This window comes from Rhinichthys klamathensis, unplaced genomic scaffold (genome assembly GCF_029890125.1).
Source record: "Rhinichthys klamathensis goyatoka isolate OS25496 unplaced genomic scaffold, OSU_Roscu_1.1 h1tg000358l_1, whole genome shotgun sequence".
Classification (NCBI taxonomy): Eukaryota; Metazoa; Chordata; class Actinopteri; order Cypriniformes; family Leuciscidae; genus Rhinichthys; species Rhinichthys klamathensis.
Window position 1 is genome coordinate 985,857 of NW_026606867.1, and position 14,061 is coordinate 999,917.

At 36.5% G+C, this 14,061-nt stretch overlaps 1 protein-coding gene across 1 annotated transcript in view; it reads left to right on the forward strand.

The window, feature by feature from the left end:
* The window catches only part of mao (monoamine oxidase), a 42,297-nt gene that overhangs the window by 5,641 nt on the left and 22,595 nt on the right, over window positions 1-14,061 (forward strand). Inside the window, exons 2-3 of the mRNA XM_056232963.1 lie at window positions 8,784-8,878; window positions 10,213-10,350. Of these exons, the coding sequence (XP_056088938.1) occupies window positions 8,784-8,878; window positions 10,213-10,350 (233 nt within the window). The remainder of the gene's footprint in view (window positions 1-8,783; window positions 8,879-10,212; window positions 10,351-14,061) is intronic.

Sequence of the window (14,061 nt, forward strand, 5' to 3'; positions counted from 1 at the left end):
CACTATTGCAAACATTGATTCTTAGAGCTCAGCACATTTTGATGCATATATAATCAGCACTGCTTTCATAGTGGTAAAACATACATCTGAACTTGGAAAAATATGTCTGCATAATGCTTTTAGGGTGCTAAAAAAATACTCGGATGCCTTTTTGCTGTGTCCTCTTAGCTTGTGTAAACAAACGTCATTGGCCTGTTTTTTTCCCCCACTGAGCCATGCAGAGCCTGACTCCAGCTTGACTGGCTTCGTTATGCAACTTAAGATAATACTGCTCTGTTTCTCTGTTAGACGAACAACTGTCCTTGGGGTTGCCAGGAGAACATGCCATTTCACTGATCTCTCTTAATTGCTTTTCAATAATGCATCCAAACGTCAATGTTGCAGCATATTGGATAAAGCAATTGCTTTTAAGAGCGTGAAACATCATGAACTGTACTCGCTGTCATGTACATGTTTTTTTCAAGTGATTCTTTGCCACATTCAATTCAAGAAAACCTACTTTCATTTGTATTGGATTGTCTTGATGCATATTTAAACTATATAAAGGGATTGAGCATGCTTTAATGAAGACAGAAAAATGGATTGCTGTTTGTTTTCAGGTCATAGGCCCAAGCATGTTACAGCTGTAAAGCTGGGGTTAAACAGCAACTGTTTTATTGGATGCTCCTTTTTAATCACTGGGTTATTGTAATACTGCTAAAAAACGAATTTATCCCATTTTAAGGCTATTTAGATTTTTTTAGATACTGGACAATGATACAAAAATATTGATTAAAACTTGTTTTATGCAGTGTATGATATCTGTGTAATGCTGTGAAAGTATTTAACTATTCTCATAGGGTCACTCATGGAGTTGTATATTTATTTCATTTTATTCAATGTCTTTAATTAGGGATGCACAATATAGCAGTATAATATCGGTTATTAATAAAGAATTATTTCTTAATTTAATTTATATTTTCTTTATCTGCTGATATTGTATATTTAATTGTGCATGCTCATTTTCCCTATTTTTACATTTAGATCACTTTTGCCATCGTCTAACTTTCACTTAAAGTTAATCTTTAAAAAAAAAGTGTAATTTTTAATAAAGGTGTTAAATATAATCTTTAGCTCATCTCAGTGTCACGAACTGTCAGTTTAGTTTTCATTCTCATGGACTTTTAGTTTGCTTTATCGTTATTTCCTGATGTCGTTTGCCGCCACTTGTTTGTTACCATGGAAATTAATTTAATCATCACAGCTGTTCGTATTTGAGTTCGTTATCAGTGTATACTTAAGTTCCTTTGTTTCCTCGGTTCTTGGTCGGTTGTTGTTTGTGTCCAGAGCACATTGTTGCACGTGCTGATTATTCTGAGTTTATTTTATCATTAAATTTCTTAGTATTTGGAACCTGTCTGACTCTTCATCATCTTTGGATCTTCATATTGTAACACTCAGAATTATTATTTTTTATTATAATAATCGTTTTCATACTATACACATTATAATGTTGGGATGCCTAAATTCTAGGTATGCATGATATATCATATCGGCCACCATATCGGTATTGGCCGATATGTTTATTTTTAATGTTGACGTTATCGGCCCAATGAGTAAATTTGGCTGATATATTAAAGCCGATAAATAATGGATTGGTTCCAACTGGGGATTGTGCACTGTTCGCCATGATGGTTTTGAATTGTTTGAAATATGATTGGAATCACTTAAAAAATACAGTTAAGTGCAACATATGCAGCACTATAAAAATTATATTTAGATTTATCGACCAATATATCGGTGATCGGCTTTCAAATATAAAGAATTATCGGTTATCGTTATCTGCCAAAATTGTCATATTGGTGCATCCCTAAATTCACTTGTAGCAATTTATTTAGACAAAATTTGACAGTTTTGAAATTGAATATTTATTGTACATGAGCATATTTATCTGTTGATCAGTATTGGATAGAATTGTTATATTGGTCCATTCCTACCTTTTTTAAAAAGTCAACAAAACCCTTTCAAAGTACTGGTTACTTTTGTCTTGTGGGATAATTGATGAATGAGCTGCTTGCTAAAGCTGACACATTAGCATTTTAATTGAGAAATTCCTGTTGTGGATTGTGGTTTTGAACCACAGACTTAAAGGTGGCCCATGTCACCTCCCATTAACAGCATGGTCAGTGTTAATGTGTTGTGATAATGTGATTGTGCAATTACCACCACAGCTGACAGACATAGCCTCTTAAATGTGATTCTTCTTGATCTGTAATAACAAGTTTAATCAGGGTTGGTAAGAGTGCAAACAAAGCAATTTGGTTTAGATTGTGGTATTAATACAGAGGGCATTTTGTAATCTGATATAGTTCTAGACCTGACCTTTCAAACAGAGTTGTAAACTAATCATGCCTATTTTGGAAAAAGATATATTAACGCAGAGAAAAAGTGCTTATACGGTTACAGGTTAATTGTTATTCTCAATGTGACACAGTGCTGCAATTACTCTTCCAAATTTTACAAATATAAATGCACAATAAATAACGTGAATATTTCAGATTGTCATATTACTTGTTTGCATTGCCCATGAATGTTGCCCGCATGAATGCACTTAAGTTACATATTTAGTTCTAGATTTAAATATGGATTTAAACTTTATGATAAAACATTTCTTAAAGAAATAAAATCGTAACATTTGGCCTTTAAAATTAATTTAGTTGTAGTATGGATTGTTTTGGTGGTCAATAGCAGCATGTCATAATTGTGCAATAGGTGAAGTGTCACCCTCTTCTCACAGAACAAATTGATGTGCTGCATAAGATCCAGATCAGACCTATAAACTGATATGTCGTGTGATTTACTGTCTTAACCTTTAGTTTGTTGTCTTATTGAAACCCCTAACCTTGTTATGTCATGTCATTTAGAGCTAGAGTGCACCGCAGATTCTTGTTCACAGTGAATACAGGAAGGTAATTGGTGTAGATTTACCTTTGCCAAGCGACTGCATCTTTATATGTACTGTTGCCATGGCAACCCATCCACCCTCAGACTCTTGATTCCCAGTAAATGGCTCCCTGAACTGGTGCCAACAAAGGGAGTGAATCCTAAATATGTTGTTTTATCATAATCAGCTAGGTCTCTAATGACAAGGTCAGAGGAAGTTTTTAGACCCAACACAGCTGCATATTGTTCCCTAGATCCTCTATAAGGGCACAAAAATGAAGCACTGCTTGTAAAATATCACTATTAGAATAATAGATATATTTCTCCTACTGGAGCTTGAGTAGCATTTCTTCATCTTAAGGTGAAGAAATGAAATGGATGGGAAAATACAAATTAATTTGGTGGAAATGCCAAGAATAGAAGAAAACAAGAGGCTGAAAGGGTTAGTTACCCAAAAATGAACATTTCTGTCATTAATTAATTACTCACCCTCGTAGCGTTCGGAACACAAATGAAAATATTTCTGATGAAATTCGAGAGCTTTCTGTCCCTCCCATATGAGTGCAACGTTATAACCACTTTCAAGGCCCAGAAAGGTTGTAAAGACTTATTAAAATAGTCCATGTGACTACCGTGGTTCAACCTTAATGTTATGAAGCGACGAGAATACTTTTTGTGCAAAAAACCCCCCCACTTTATTAAACAATTTCTTCTCTTCCGTGTTAGTCTCTGACGCTGTTCTCATCGCTTCATATTCATAACATTAAGGTTGAACCACTGTAGTCACATGGACTATTTTAAGTCTTTACTACCTTGCTGGGCCTAGGAAGTGGTTATAACGTTGCAGTCTATGGGTGGTCAGAAAGCTCTCGGATTTCATCAGAAATATCTTCATTTGTTTTCCGAAGATGAACGCAGGTCTTAAGGGTTTGGAAAGACATGAGGGTGAGTAAGTTTTGGGTGAACTAACCCTTGAAAGAGCGTTACTGAGACTTTTCCAGTCAAAGACAAGCTCTTTGATCTCCCAGAATTCTCTTCAAAAAAAGTTTGACCTTTTCCTCAGTGGTTTGACAATCCCACTGTGAATCTCCCACTTCTCTTGTTCTGTGGTGGATGTTATTCTGTTGCATGCTTTAAAGTTGAACTCAAGTCTTTATTTAATATTTAAACTGAATTAGTTGTGCTAAACATAATTATGCGCCTTTGTAGAGCCAGGATGTACATCAAAGTTCAGTTTTATTTAGAGCCATTTATAATGGTAGTGGCCAAAAGTGATGTCCGGCCTAGGAAAATTTACATCTTCACCCTTTATTTACATATGATGAAAATGTTCTTATTGTAAGCAGTGTGTAGTTGGTCTTGGAGTCAATTGTTTTATTTGTGATAACACAGTGAGACATGCCAAATTGTGCAGACATAATTTTTTGACAGGCTGTCATACAAAGAAATTATGAACACATGCAAAAACAAGATAGAAGGTTATGTTGTAGTCAATATTCTGTGTAGTAAAATAAAACCTGTAAGCTGTAGTTTGCCTTGTCAGATAAATACCGTAACCAAGTTTAGTGTGAAGGCTGGAAGTTGGACTTGAAGAATAAGGGTGGAGGACTAGAATCCAGACACTACTTGAATCAATATATAAACTGGCAGGATGTCCAACTCTGAGACACAGTTGAACGACTGATGCATTTGCACAGATGTGAGCCCCCACTGATAAAAAAAACATGACTAAAAAACATGTAACCACATGCATGTGCACATAGACCAAGAATTCAAATATTTAGCAGATTTGCTGTGTGAAAGGCTACAATTGTGAGCTAATGAAAACGCAAAACTTTCTTGAGCTTGAACACACTTTGAGATGTTTACTGTGCTTTTACTGTTAATGTCTCCAGTATTTATTGTAAACATGTTGTTTTTAGCAAGCGCAAGCTTCATTTTTGTATTCACTTGTGTGTGTTTACTTGGCAGAGCCAGAGTTCAGTCAATGTGGTCCCTTCAGCGCTGCACTCGAATGACAAAGACCACAGCTACTATTGTGTTTCTGCCAACTTCAAATGTTTTTTCCAGCTTTTCCTGACCATTTTCTGTCTCTGAAAGAAGAAAATATATGCTTGTGAGCCAGCCTTCTCAAACGTGCGAGACCGATCTTTCTCACATGATTTATGATATTTATGTAAAAAGAAAATTATCAGTTCAACCAAGTAGTTACAAACAGAAATAAACACCACATATGGATCATATAATATTTTATACACATCACAGAGCTTTCAGATCTGTGTGTTTGAGTATGCATGACATTGTTTGCACTGTGCTTGATATAATAGCATCAGATAGGCCAGTAATTGCTGACACGTGTGAAATATGAGGTTTCGTTGAATTGGTTCTTGGAACAATTTCGTCCTCCATATCTTTGGGTTGAGACTTGAATACCTCCGCCTCATGCCACCTGGTTAAATAATCAGATTTCACTGCAGCGCATCTGTCTGTGAGCTCCTTTGTCGTTTTGTGTCTCCGCTTTGTTCAGATAGGCAGCACATTTTTTTTGCTCTGTTTAACTTACCAATGTTTTGGGGGTTTTGTTGCCTGAGCAGCAAAAAACATGTTTACAAACCTGATCCAAACCAGACTTTTAGTCTGAATGCTGGAAATTCATGTCCCCCCCCCCCCCCCCCCCTTGCTTTGGATACATATGTTACATCATGCAACGTTTGTAATATTGTCCAGAGCTGGATTCGAATTTCATTTTGCTCACCTTTTCCTCATATAGGGCCAGATCTACAAACAGCTTGCGCCCGCACAAACCCTCTTTTGCCGTTAAAAAACTCAGGATTTACAGTTAGAAATCAGCGATGAAAAGTAAGTTTTGCGCCCTTATTGCATAGGCATTTGTAGGAGTTTTCCTTCAGGTGGCTACATTTATGCATGGGCGCTGAGTATTTAAATATATCATGCAACGTAATTTACTAACGCGGTGGTCAATTCAGTGGTATTTGCTCCATTATTATTTACCGCCCAATGAAAGCACGTCTTATCCGATTTGGTACTTGAATTTGCGCATTGTCAGTAAATCACCTTCAGAAATTTCCACTCCCATCTGCGTTTTTAATAGATTGCGGCCACGTGCTAATTTGCCCTGTTTAGTAAATCCGACCCATAGGGAACTTTATTTGACTTTCACTATGTAGTGAGTGTTTTCGAACACTGTATATGCATGAATGTGTAAAATGTTCACCATGTGAGTTCAGCATCATGGTGGGATGTCATGATATATAGGATGGGATGACATGAGCTGAGACTAAATGTCTATTATTTTTCATCCTTTTCTTTCACACTGACATCCACTCTGTTGTTGAATGAGACTCTCTTGACATCGTGCTAACGCATATCTATAGTAACCGATGTATAAAAATTATATTGACTACGCTGTCTGAACAAACAGATCAGATTTCATCACTTGCAAAATGGACAGTCAGTTCTAAATATCAGATTTGAAAACCAAATTGCATTTGTGTGTAGTGTGAACAAAGCTTTGGAGGTTTATATTCGGTTTCTTTCTAGCACTGTGGTTCAACCAAAACATCCTTTAGTAAAACAATCATATCAAACCTGTCAGAGATCAGGCTTTACAGCTGTGGCCAGGTTTTGTAAGCCTCTGTAGTTTATATGGGTCACTTCCGGCCACAGTAGCCAAATCATGGAGAATGTTTCAGATGTTTGTCCTGGGTGTTTGGGTAAACTGTTTGTCTGGGTGTCAAAGGGAGTTTGCAGTATTATGTAAGATTCCAAGGTCATGCTTTTGCCTCAGATGTCCTCTGCTGCATTGTCACATCACTGTGGCTGTATGCACACAGCATTTTAAAAAATGGGTTAATTTTTCTATTTGTGAATTTATTTATTTTTAATGTTTGACATGCCATTGCCATGTGCTAAACTCCATCTGAAACTATTTTAAACTGCTTTTATCTAAATGTTGTGTAATAATTTTACATGCAGCTTTTATACCCACATATTAGTTGTCGTAGGGACAAAAGGCCTTTAAAAAAATGAAATATATTTATCATTATTAATAATTTAACAATATAAATTTTGAAAAATAATGTCCACATTATTTGCCAAAGTACTCATAAGCTAGTGCAGTCTGGAAATGTCCTAGTTTTCTTACATTGTAAAAACCACATCATCAGAAATTCACAGGAGCAGTTTTACTTCCTCTGTAAGGAGAGGAAGTGTTTGTGCTTGTGTGTGTGTGTGGAGACAGGAAACTTATGTGAATTGGTGGTTGGGTTTTTCTTTTTCCCATGCAGGGAACCTAGTTTTCTCTTCTGGCTTCCAGTTGTGAGTTTATTGCTCTGACACCATAATCACTACACAGCCTGATTACAGGGAAGATATACAAAGATAATATAACTGTTTTATACTAATGTTGTTCCCCAAGGGACATCTTTAGGCCTGTTCACACCAAGAACGAGAACAATATATATATATATGTCCACACCAGACAATATCGTTCTGTTTATTCTAAATGCATGCTGCAGTTTTGTCATCTGCCACTTTAAATGCTCAAGCTTTTTAAAGTTGGAAGGATTCTGATTGGCTGTCAATGTTTTTATCGTTCATTAGCTGGATATTTAGAACTTTATCGTTATCTTTATTGTTCTTGGTGTGAACAAGCCTTTAGATTCTGTGAAGATTATTATTATTTTTTTCTCATTTACCCATGACACAAAGGCTTCAATAATAAGGCCTGAGTCTGTGAGAGAGTTTCAGGCCAGTTGGTGATGTCATTTGCACTATAGGCCCAGTGCTGTGTTGTCACTATGAATTACTTTTTTTTCTTTTTTTTTGATCATGTACATTGAGACTTTAACATTTGGCTTTCTGTGATAGACTAAACATTGTTATTGTGAGATTGGACTAATTAAGTATGTCACCAGGTAATTTCAAAATATAATAAAATAGAAAACAGTTGCTTTAAAATTGTAATAATATTTCACAATATTACTGTTTTTAATTTTAATTTAATTAGTTTTAATTTTTTAATCACGTTTGTGGCAATTCCTGGGAAATGTTGGCAGAGCAAGTAATAACCACAGGCCAAACCAGAACTGCATTAAAACATTGTTGTTGAGCCCTGGCAGATTTCCACAGAATTGGAAACACCCACTATTCACAAAGTTACACACATCCCCTTCTCCTTGCGTGTTCATTAAATGCTTTTGGCTTTTGGATTATAGTTTCAGTTACTAATATGAATATACAGTAGCACTCCCAGGTCCATTTGACTAATTTGACCAAATATCAGCACAAATAAAATATAACAATATCAGCTCACATGTGGCTGGCACATTTGCCAAGTATTTTACATTGTACAAGGCAAGCCAGGCCCTAGTGCCTTCCCATTGGAGGTTGAGGCAAATGATGTACAAACTATTAATATTGTTCACATAGAAGAGGTTTAAATATGTGGATGTTATTTTTAAAAGGCCATTCATAATATCACACACAATAATAGAAAGCCTGTAACAATGGTAGCTATGCAGTCAGAAAGGAAATATGTTTTCAAGACAGGAACAACCTTTAATATAATAAGGACAGAAACAGTTTGGAAATAGTTATTTTTAACTAGACCACAGGCTTCCAGCATGTTAAATGTACTCTAAAGTTTTCCTTAAGTTTTTGAAGCTTAGCGGTTAGCCAAAGTGCTGGTGAAACAAGTTCTGATTCATTTGCCTCTTTCTCCTCATCATTTATTGTTGTCTCCCCTATAAAAATAAGTTTTCTCAAAGACAAGTATAGTAAATATTGGTGCATATGTCTACTAAAATCTTACACTGCATTTCTACACTCCCTATTGACAGGTCTGAGTGCTGCCAAGCTGTTGGTGGAGAGCGGCCTGAATCCTGTCCTCCTGGAAGCCAGGAACCGTGTTGGTGGAAGAACCTTCACTGTTCAGGTAAGATACTCATCTGAATTAAAAATCAAATAAAATTACTTCATTTCAGCACAAATGGTCTGCTTCTACGTCTGGGTTAAGACTATAGTCTATAGTCACAACTGGGGTGTGCGATATGTTTTGCTTACATTAAGATCGTAATTATTGTTTAAACAATGTGCAAGCTAACATTATGTTACTTACTTTGGAGAAACAAAAGAAAACTCGCTCCACACATTTACTGTGATGTTGCCTATTAGAAAAATCATTGCATTTTTTAGGTCGCTTCATATCTCAGTATTAAAAGTGTATTTTTAAAACGTTATTTATGTAATTGTAATTGCATTTATGCCACCTTTGAGCTGCATTCAACAGTCTGTAAATGCATCTAAATGTCACTTCAGATTCTTCAGCTTCTGTGCCATTTCTGCAGAGCAAAAATGGGTTTAGTTGATGCTGGTTACAATTGATTGGTAACAGCCCTATAGTGCTATAGCCCTATTGTTATAATTTAATTTAATGATTAAATGTAATAATTTTACATAAAGTTGTTACATACATCAAATAAAGTTAGAAAAATGCCCTTATAAAGGTAAAATGCCCCAGGAAGTCAATCTACACTCTTAAAAATAAAGGTTCTTTATTGGCAATGATGGTTTCATGAAGAACCTTTAACTTCCATAGAACCTTTCCATTCCACAAAAGGTAACATAAGAGTAACTTGGTTCTGTTACGAACTGTTGAATGAAAGGTTCTTTGAGGAGCCAGAAATGGTTCTTCTATGGCATTGCTGAGGAAAAAAAACCTTTTGGAATCTTAATAGTGTAAGGGGGCAAATATTGCGCCTTAACATAAATGTTCATTTCTGTCACTGCTGCAAGTAACCGTTGTGCTGAATATGAAGAAAATGAAAGTTTCTGAAGTCAGCTGACTATGACATCCCTAAACCAGCCAAGGTACCTGCACAAAAACACACTCGCTATAAACAAAATCCCCAATACATCAGGATTTAGTCAATGTTGCACACTCTTAGTCAAGTCTTTCTTTAGTTGCACAGGCTGGCATCCCACTGGATGATTTTTTTCTCCCGAATTTTAGTCATGAACTTCAATTACGAAGTCTTTCGAGTCAAATCGGATGCTTGCCACCACAGCGAGTTTGACAACAGAATGGCGAAAAAATCTAAATCGAGTTTCAAGTTGGCTAGTGGGACACTGCCTATGCATGGACCGAAATCTGCTGTCTTTGCGTGCATATTCTACCACTTCCTTTTTTGTTTTTCCTTTCTTTACTCTCACTGTGGCTTTTAGTGACAATTTCATTGTTAATCCTGCACAAATTCTGTCTGCCTTCAGAATAAGGAGACCAAATGGGTGGATCTGGGAGGAGCGTACATTGGGCCCACTCAAAACCGCATCCTGAGGATAGCCAAACAGTACGGGGTGAAAACATACAAAGTCAACGAGGAGGAGTCTCTGATTCACTATGTGAAGGTAAACCTCAGTGAAGGCATACACACCTAGTAGCTTGGACTAATTACCAAATCAAAGGAAAAACAGCTACAAAATTCAAAACAAGATTTTTCCCCTGCCTCAAAATCCAGCTCTCTCCAGAGCTCCAGGGCAGAGCTTCGGCTAATAAGACAGCCTTTTGTTTGAGCACACTCATGTCTTAATGCACAGGAAGTCAGAGCTAGGCCCAGTGCGCTCAGCTGAACAGGGCTGAATACAGAGTCTCTCCTTCACATTAGCGTGCTGTGCTCAAGCCTGGAGATGCTAATCGCTGCCTGAAGGAAGTCTGTAATATGGTTTCAGATGCTTGGAGTGGGTAAGAAGGGCGGAACTCAAGACACCAGCCTCCCCTCCTCCTCCCCCATATCCAATTTGAGTAGACACATCACTGCCCTTAGCACATGCACACTGCATGACCTTATTAGATTTGGCTGTAGATTCAGTGCCTTCTCTGCTCTGACCCTGCTATTACCAGGATAAATCTCTGGATTCTTAGAACTGCTGTTTATCATGTGAGCTTTACTGCTTTCTGTGGTCATATATTCGTAAGACAGATACATGAGGTGGTTTTAAAGTTATTGAGCTAAATCATAGAGCTTCTTGAAATGGAGACCGGAAAACCGACAAGCTCACACATACTCAGGAAGGCGGTGTGCACAATGGTAAAGGTCATGGTGAGGATTCATTGGAGTGTTCATTCTAGATCATGTCAGAATGGAAACCGATTGCAGTTGCCATGGAAAAGGCCCTTTGGCATATTTTCCATAATCCTGTACTTTGCTTCGCAGAATAGTTAACTGTGTAACACCATACTATCACATCTCTTTATCTATACATTATCACTGTGAACATTTGGTTGATACTAAGTACAGTATTTATAAGATCTGAAAATTTAACTCAATATCCTATATCCTCTCAATATTAAAAATCAAGAATTTGGAAGTAGTAGAATCTCACTAAAGGGATAGTTCTCCCAAAAAATGAAAAATGTTGCTCCAACTGGTATGACTTTCTTTTGACACAAAAGTAGGACTTTTGCATAATGTGTTGGTTGCTCTTTTCTATGCAGTTACAATAAAATATCATAAAAGTGGTCCAAATAACTAATAACATAATGCAAGTCATATGATAGCTTGTGTTGTTTTATTAAGCGTGGCAACATCCCTGAATCAGTGAGTTGAATTTGAGATCAGAGAACGAATCATTCAGACCGGTTTTGTGAACTGAATATAACGATTCATTGAAAAGATCAGACTCCACAGAACGATTCGATCATGAGTCAGACATAGCTACTTTTCCTCAAGATTTTCATACACTGTTGTACTGATGTATGACTTAAGAAGACTTGGTACTGAAGACTCCAGAAGTGTATCATCATATGTACCATTTTTATTTTTATCATCCTTTATATTAAAAAGAGGGGGCAAGAAACACTACCATTTAAAAGTTTGGGTTGGGTAAGATTTTAAAATGTTTTAAAAGAAGCCTCTTATGATCACCAAGGCTGCATTTAATGGATCATAAATAAAAACAGAAATACTGTTATTATTATTAATAATATAATTAATATTAGTATGATTAAAATTTTTTAGTAACATCTTTGTTTAATCTGTCTTATCTGTTTTAAACTTTATTATTGTAATAGACAGTTATTATTGTCAATGTTGAAAATAGTTCTGCTTAATATTTTTGTGGAAACTTATGCAGTTTTTCTAGTTTTTTTTTGTAAACAGATAATACAAAACAACAGCATTTTAAAAAATGAAAGTTCTTTGTAACATTATAAATGTACGTTCTGTAACTTTTGATCAATTAAATGCAACCTTGCTGAATAAAAATATAATTATTATTTTTAATTATTACTAAGCCCAAACTTTTGAACTGTAGTGTATGTTTCAGAAATTCACCTTTTTGTGCTCCACAAAAGAACATGGGTGAGTAAATATTGAAAATGATCCTTGGTTGGTGTTCCTTGGTTTGTGCGGTTTGACAGCGCAATCATGGTCAATGTCAAGCCAGGTGTTCCTTAAAGTGTTAGTTCGCCCAAAAATGTAAATTCTGTCAGTAATTACTCACCCTCATGTTGTTCCAACCCTGTAAGACTTTCGTTCATCTTCGGACCGAATCGTGAGAAACCAACGAGAAAACGTAAAAGTGCCTTACCAATGCCGCAAAATGAATGGCTTACCTTTCACACTTTCCCATCAAATGATCGTGAGCATCATCTTCTCAGTTCTCGCGCATGCATCGTGGCGCCTTCGTGAACTCACGTCAGAGGCCCACACAGAAGAAAATGAATAGTTGAATAAAGTCGTTATTTTTGGGGGGGTTTGCACACAAAAAGCATTCTCGTCGCTTGATAAACTTAAGGTTGAGCCACTGTAGTCACTTGGACTATTTTAACAATGTTTTTACTAACTTCTCTGGGCCGGCAGAATGCAATTACATAGAAGTCTATGAAGAAGTAAGCCAGCTCTCAGATTTCATCAAAAATATCTTAATTTGTGTTCCGAAGATAAACGAAAGTCTTACGGGGTTGGAACAACATGAGGTGAGTAATTACTGACAGAATTTTAATTTTTGGGTGAACTAACCCTTTAACAGGTTTTGACTGAATAATTTACCCAAGGCACTAATGCAAAAAGAATGAGCAGAAAAAGACACCAAGAAGAGACCATGAACACATGTAGACGTATATGATTGATTTCAAGGCTTCATTTGTAAAGAATGCATCAGCATCTCAGAGGCACCATGATACTACATGAAAATAAAGGAGAGGCTCAGAGCTGTGCTACATTTCAACCAATATCGTTATGGTCTGTCTTGCTACAGGCTGCTTTTTTGTATGTGTTTTGATTTAAATAGAATGAATGTGAACATATCTGTCCTAATGATTAATGATGTGTGTGTTTGTGTTAGTGTATGTACTGAAGGAGCCTTCCCCTCTCTCCTCATGCCATTATCTCCTGATCGGAGCATCCCTGTGGGTTACCATGGCAGCACTCCTCATCAAAAGACAATCGCTATCAGGATTGAGGGGATACACTCTTTCTCTCTCTCACGTTTTCTCACACCCTGATGTCTGGCTCTGTCTTTGGGATCAGGGGCGTTTCCCTCTCATTTCATCCCACAGAGACACAAAGGTTTTTACTGTCGAGATATAAGCAAATTCCTCCTCAGAGAGGGTTTTTGCTGGTGGCCACTAATTCGTAAACCAGTGTCGATTTTCTAGCTTAAGTTGCATTCACATTTGCTGTTGTCTGGTGAATTTTTGCAATCAAAATCCAGTCATTTTAATAGGAATCCATAAGATCAGGAATTTTGCTTTTTGGGCGAAAAATTTCCCCATGCAAGGTTTGCTACAGATTAAGAAGTTATGTGCAACAAACTTCCGTATTCTGTAAAATTTGTCGTATTGCTACCGGTTCAGTTTTTTTTGTATGTGCTTTAAATATAGAGCCGTTTTACTCAAGATACGTTCAAAGGAGGGAGCAAAGATGAGGTTAAACGATGTCCAACGCATATATAGATTGATATCTAAAAATATTTTTTTTTCTTCTTCTCACTAACATTTAGATATTTAAATCAAATAAAACGGCAACAAAAAAAAAGAACTAGCTAGGTTAGCTGATTACCTTAAAGGAATAGTTCACTTCAAAATTAAAATTCTCTCAACATTTACTCAACCTCAAG